Genomic DNA, 4,938 nt, shown 5'->3' on the forward strand with positions numbered 1-4,938 from the left:
CTCAGCATTTTACTTAAAATAAGAACATCAAGCACATAATGAATATATTTCATCCCTGTTTGGTCAATTACTCAGGATACACTTTAATAAACAATTTAAAACAATTTAAAACCAGGTCCAAAAATTGCTATATTTGCACAAGTTAAAAAAATATAAATTATATATATATATATATATATATATATATATATATATAATATGACCTAATATTTGCTTAGGTGATATGTTTTTTATTTTATCCCAAGAAGTTCATATACACTATATGTTTAAAAGATTATGGACACCTGACCAACACACTCCTGTATATTTATATTTAAAATAATGCTGCTAAAAGCTGTCGCTCTACTGGGAAGGTTTTCCACTAGATATTGGAGTGTGGATTTTTGTCGTTTCAACCATATATAGCTGACGCAGTACACAGTGAATTGAGACGTTCCTACAGGACCGTGGTGCTACATAAGACAAAGACAGAGATAAAGACTTAGTAAGTAAGTCCAAATACATAAAGTGCATCTGTGCAACCTGGTGCAAACAGTGCAGGACAAGACAGAAAGACAGTGCAGGACAAAAGACAACAAGACAGAAAGACAGGGCAGGACAAAGAACAACAAGACAGAAAGACAGTGCAGGACAAAATACAACAAGACAGAAAGACAGTGCAGGACAAAAGACAACAAGACAGAAAGACAGTGCAGGACAAAATACAACAAGACAGAAAGACAGTGCAGGACAAAAGACAACAAGACAGAAAGACAGTGCAGGACAAAACAGAAAGACAGTGCAGGAAAACAAAACAGAAAGACAGTGCAGGAAAAGAGAGAAGAAGACAGAAAGACAGTGCAGGACAAAAGACAACAATACAGAAAGACAGTGCAGGACAAAGGACAGTACAAACAGTGCAAGACAAGACAAAATACAATAGACAAAAACAGCACCGACCAGTGTGAATACTGTATGTCCAATCCAATTAATATTACGTGTGCAGAAATACTGCAATGAACACAGTATTATAGCAGCAGTTACATGAGGTAATGTAAAGTATTCTGAAAACAGTAATCAACTAAAATGTGAAAGACAGCATGTGCAAAGAGCAAGAACATTGTGCAAAACAGCATGTAAACAGTTTTATATGGTGGTGCTGTAAACATGGATGTATATTAGAAGTCATTGCAGTCCACTGCAGTTTACTGTGTGTGTGTGTGTGTGTGTGTGTGTGTGTGTGTGTGTGTGTGTGTGTGTGTGTGTGTGTTGTGCTCTGTACAGATCAGTTCAGCTATTATAATGGCTTGTGGAAAGAAACAGTTACACAGTCTGGTCGTGAGGGCCCGAATGCTTCTGTACCTTTTTGGTTGGCTTTGCGGATGCAGCGTGTGGTGTAAATGTCCATGACAGAGGGCAGAGAGACTCCAATGATCTTCTCAGCTGTCCTCACTATCCGCTACAGGAACTTGTGGATGTGTTCATTCATCCACAGAGCATTTGTGAGGTCAAGCACCGATGATGGGTAAGATGATTGGCGTTCCAGTTTGACAATGGTGTTTGATGGCGTTGAGATCATGGCCCTGAGTTCCTCCATACCAGACTTGACAAACAATGTCTTTGGTTTGGAGCTTGCTTTGTTATCTTCTTACAGAGCATACAAAGACACACAGTCTGTCTGTCTGTCTGTCTGTCTGTCTGTCTGTCTGTCTATCTATCTATCTATCTATCTATCTATCTATCTATCTATCTATCTATCTATCTATCTATCTATCTAGTAAATGTAATTGCCAGGTGTCCTACACTCTAGATATGTTTAATGCTCTCAAAAGAAAACTTTCTATATTACCGCTGCTAATTCTACCTTACCTGTAGTCAAGCTCTTGTAAAAATGTAATACAGCAGTTAGAAATGTTAAGATGCTCAATAGATGCATTAAGGGGTGCAGTGGCTTAGCGGTTAGTACATTTGCCTTGTGTGTTTAGGATTCGATTCCTGCCTCCATCCTATGTGCATGAATCTTTCATATTGTCTCAGTGCTTAAGGAGGCTAATTTGTGTCTTTTAAATTCTGCTCTGCGATGAACTGACATCTCATCCAGGCAATCCCCTGCCTTGAGCCTCGAGTCCCCGTTATAGGTTTCAGGTAACCTGTGACCCTGAGTAGGATAAGCAGTCCATAAAATGGATGGATACATTTACCCAAACAATAATTTTTATATAATAATAATAATACAACAAATCCAATAATTTAATTTTATATATTAACAATAATAATATCATTAATTTTATAATTGAAATAGTATAGTATTTTTAGATATATTTGACTATTTTGAGATGGAAATTTTCTTCTTCATTGGCAGACTATTTTTTGAAGAAGAAAAATGTTCAGGCATCAGAACAAAAAGATTTAAGGCTTAACAATGGTAAAATATGTTAATTTTGTTATATGTTATAGATTTGATTTGTTGTATTCTTATAACAAGAAATAATAGATCAATTTGATTAGATTCAAGATATTTCTTTTGCCGTGATGAAACTGGATACCTTTTCCAAAAATGTTCAATAAACATCTACGTACAGAAATATTTAACATTTTATTTAGTGTACATTCTTTATTTGTTTTGCAACTTTCTTGTAGCAAATCGACAATGGTTTACCACAAATTTAGGGAAAAAGTAATGCATATTTTCCACAAGGGGGCGCCAGAAGCTTTCTTTATAGCTCATACATAAAAACATACATTTCTGTTAATAATAACAAGTGTATGTCTTTTTATTATCAGTCATCGAGTTAGACCTGTCAATGTCAAAGTTATGACTTTGATTTATTGATTAGAAAATGTGCAAGCATAGAAAAATAAATTTAGCAAAAACAAATGTTTATCTTATACACAGTCACCTGACAAGTTCAACAAACTCCGCCCCTGATTAAATTCTTCAGTTTATAACCGTTCAGTGTGCTGAGCCTCTTTCAGTATAAGATTCGCTCAGCTGCCAGACAAAATGATCAACTTGAGTAAATGGTACTTAGTTTTGTCAATACTTGGCTTTGTTTCTTTGATGATTTTTATATACAAACAAAAAGAGAATGGAACAGAAGAAAAAACTGATGCCAGAACTAAGACAGTAACTGAAGCCAGAGCGAAGCTGGACTCATTCAAGGACAGGAGATGTGAGGGAAAGATCTACACGAGCCCGATTCCACTGGACCTGAAGCACAGACAGAACTCCAGAAAGATACTGCTTTATAAACAGTGCATCACTAATAGTAACTTGGACATCACTGGCAAATGGAAGTCATTTGATGACATCCCCAATGAGGAGTTGCACAACCTACTTGTAGATGACCGGCATGGAATAATTTATTGCTACGTTCCAAAGGTTGCCTGCACCGCATGGAAAAGGATCATGATTGTTCTGAGCGAGAGTCTGAGGGTGTACGGTGTACCTTTCAGGAACCCTCTAGATATCCCCATCCAATATGTTCACGGATCATCTCTAAGGCACCTTAACACATACCCCAAAGCAGTGATGAAACAAAAACTTCAGACCTACAAAAAGTTTATATTTGTTCGAGATCCTTTTGTCCGACTGGTTTCAGCATACAAAAATAAGATTCAAAGCCCAATTGAGCCATATTATAAAACAATCGGGAAAAAAATATTAAAGCAGTTTGGAAATGTCTCTAATCCAGCATCTGTAGAGCAAGCGTATGCTCAGGGCATTGTTCCTTCTTTCAGCGACTTCATTCAATATATTCTGAGCCTCCCAGCAAGAAATTACGCAAAGTTTGATGAACACTGGAAGCCAACAGTTCACATGTGCCATCCCTGCATGATCAGTTACGACTTTATTGGGAAGATGGAAACCATCGAGGACGACGCTGCTCATCTGCTGCGATTACTTAAAGTCGATAACATTGTTAACTTGAAACCGCACGCAAAAAATAAAACCACCACTGATGAAATGAAGACCTGGTTTTCCAACATTCCCACAGAGTGGAGCAGGAAACTCTATGATATTTATAGGGCAGATTTTGAATTGTTTGGGTATGAATATTATGACACTCTACATGATCTTTATCTGGAAAATATCTGAATCATGTTCATCGTCATCAAGATTTCCAAATTTATTACAGGAGACAATACCAGTGAATATTTGTACCTGATACTATTGTGTCAATTTGTGTAACTGATTTTCCTTTCTAATGATTTCACCAAAATTAGTAGTAGAGCAACTTGTCTGAAGAATAAACAAAATGGTTAAAAAGATATAATAACCCTCAATGTGAAATTACATGTAAAAAATGTAAAAATAAAACTCACTTGAAACACTAAACTGGTGGGAAAACCTGGTTTTCTAAAATGACAATAGAGAGCAAGAGAATACTCTACGATAAATATAAGGTGGACTTTAGACTCTTGACACTTTGAATGATCCTGATCAATAAATCATGTTTTCTGTTGTGTTGTGTTGTATGATTATCATCATTGTTTATTTCTTGACATTGATAGCTTTGTCACCTTTGATTTTAATGATAGTTGTGGCATAAGTGTGTACACACTTACGAAACTTTGTGTGGAATTTGTTGAAGCAGCCCTTGATTTTATTACCCACTTTGGCCACAATATTGGCCACATTTTCCCACAAGTACTTAAAAAAATTCAAAACCCCTTAAATTGTAAGGGCATCTCATACACAGCCTGCTTCAAGTTATGCTACAGAATTTTTGTTGTGCTAGCTCATTCAAAATAATTAGGTTAAGCAATTCCTTATAGGTATGCTTGTCAGGTACCAGTGAAATTAGCCATCAACCTGTTCATACATACAATACATACAATATGACAAGGGGGGGACAGGACAGGAAGACAGGGAATTGAAAAGAAATACAGCATAACTTGAGTTAAGGGAGGAGAAAAAAATAACCCCCAGACTATTGTCAGGGATCAGCTCGGACC

At 36.5% G+C, this 4,938-nt stretch overlaps 1 protein-coding gene across 1 annotated transcript; it reads left to right on the top strand.

Moving 5' to 3' along the window:
• The first annotated feature begins 2,966 nt into the window (after nt 1–2,966).
• Nucleotides 2,967–4,378, top strand: LOC125145545 (carbohydrate sulfotransferase 12-like). The gene has a single exon (XM_047818789.1). It carries the CDS (start codon nt 2,984–2,986, stop codon nt 4,076–4,078), a length of 1,095 nt encoding a protein of 364 aa, XP_047674745.1. The 5' UTR covers nt 2,967–2,983; the 3' UTR covers nt 4,079–4,378.
• Nucleotides 4,379–4,938: the final 560 nt, after the last annotated feature.

The sequence above is a fragment of the Tachysurus fulvidraco genome, chromosome 9 (assembly GCF_022655615.1).
Source record: "Tachysurus fulvidraco isolate hzauxx_2018 chromosome 9, HZAU_PFXX_2.0, whole genome shotgun sequence".
NCBI lineage: Eukaryota > Metazoa > Chordata > Actinopteri > Siluriformes > Bagridae > Tachysurus > Tachysurus fulvidraco.

What these genes read in the sequence shown, in the direction of transcription:
- LOC125145545 (XM_047818789.1), top strand. Translation starts at nt 2,984, where the DNA reads ATGATCAACTTGAGTAAATGGTACTTAGTTTTGTCAATACTTGGCTTT.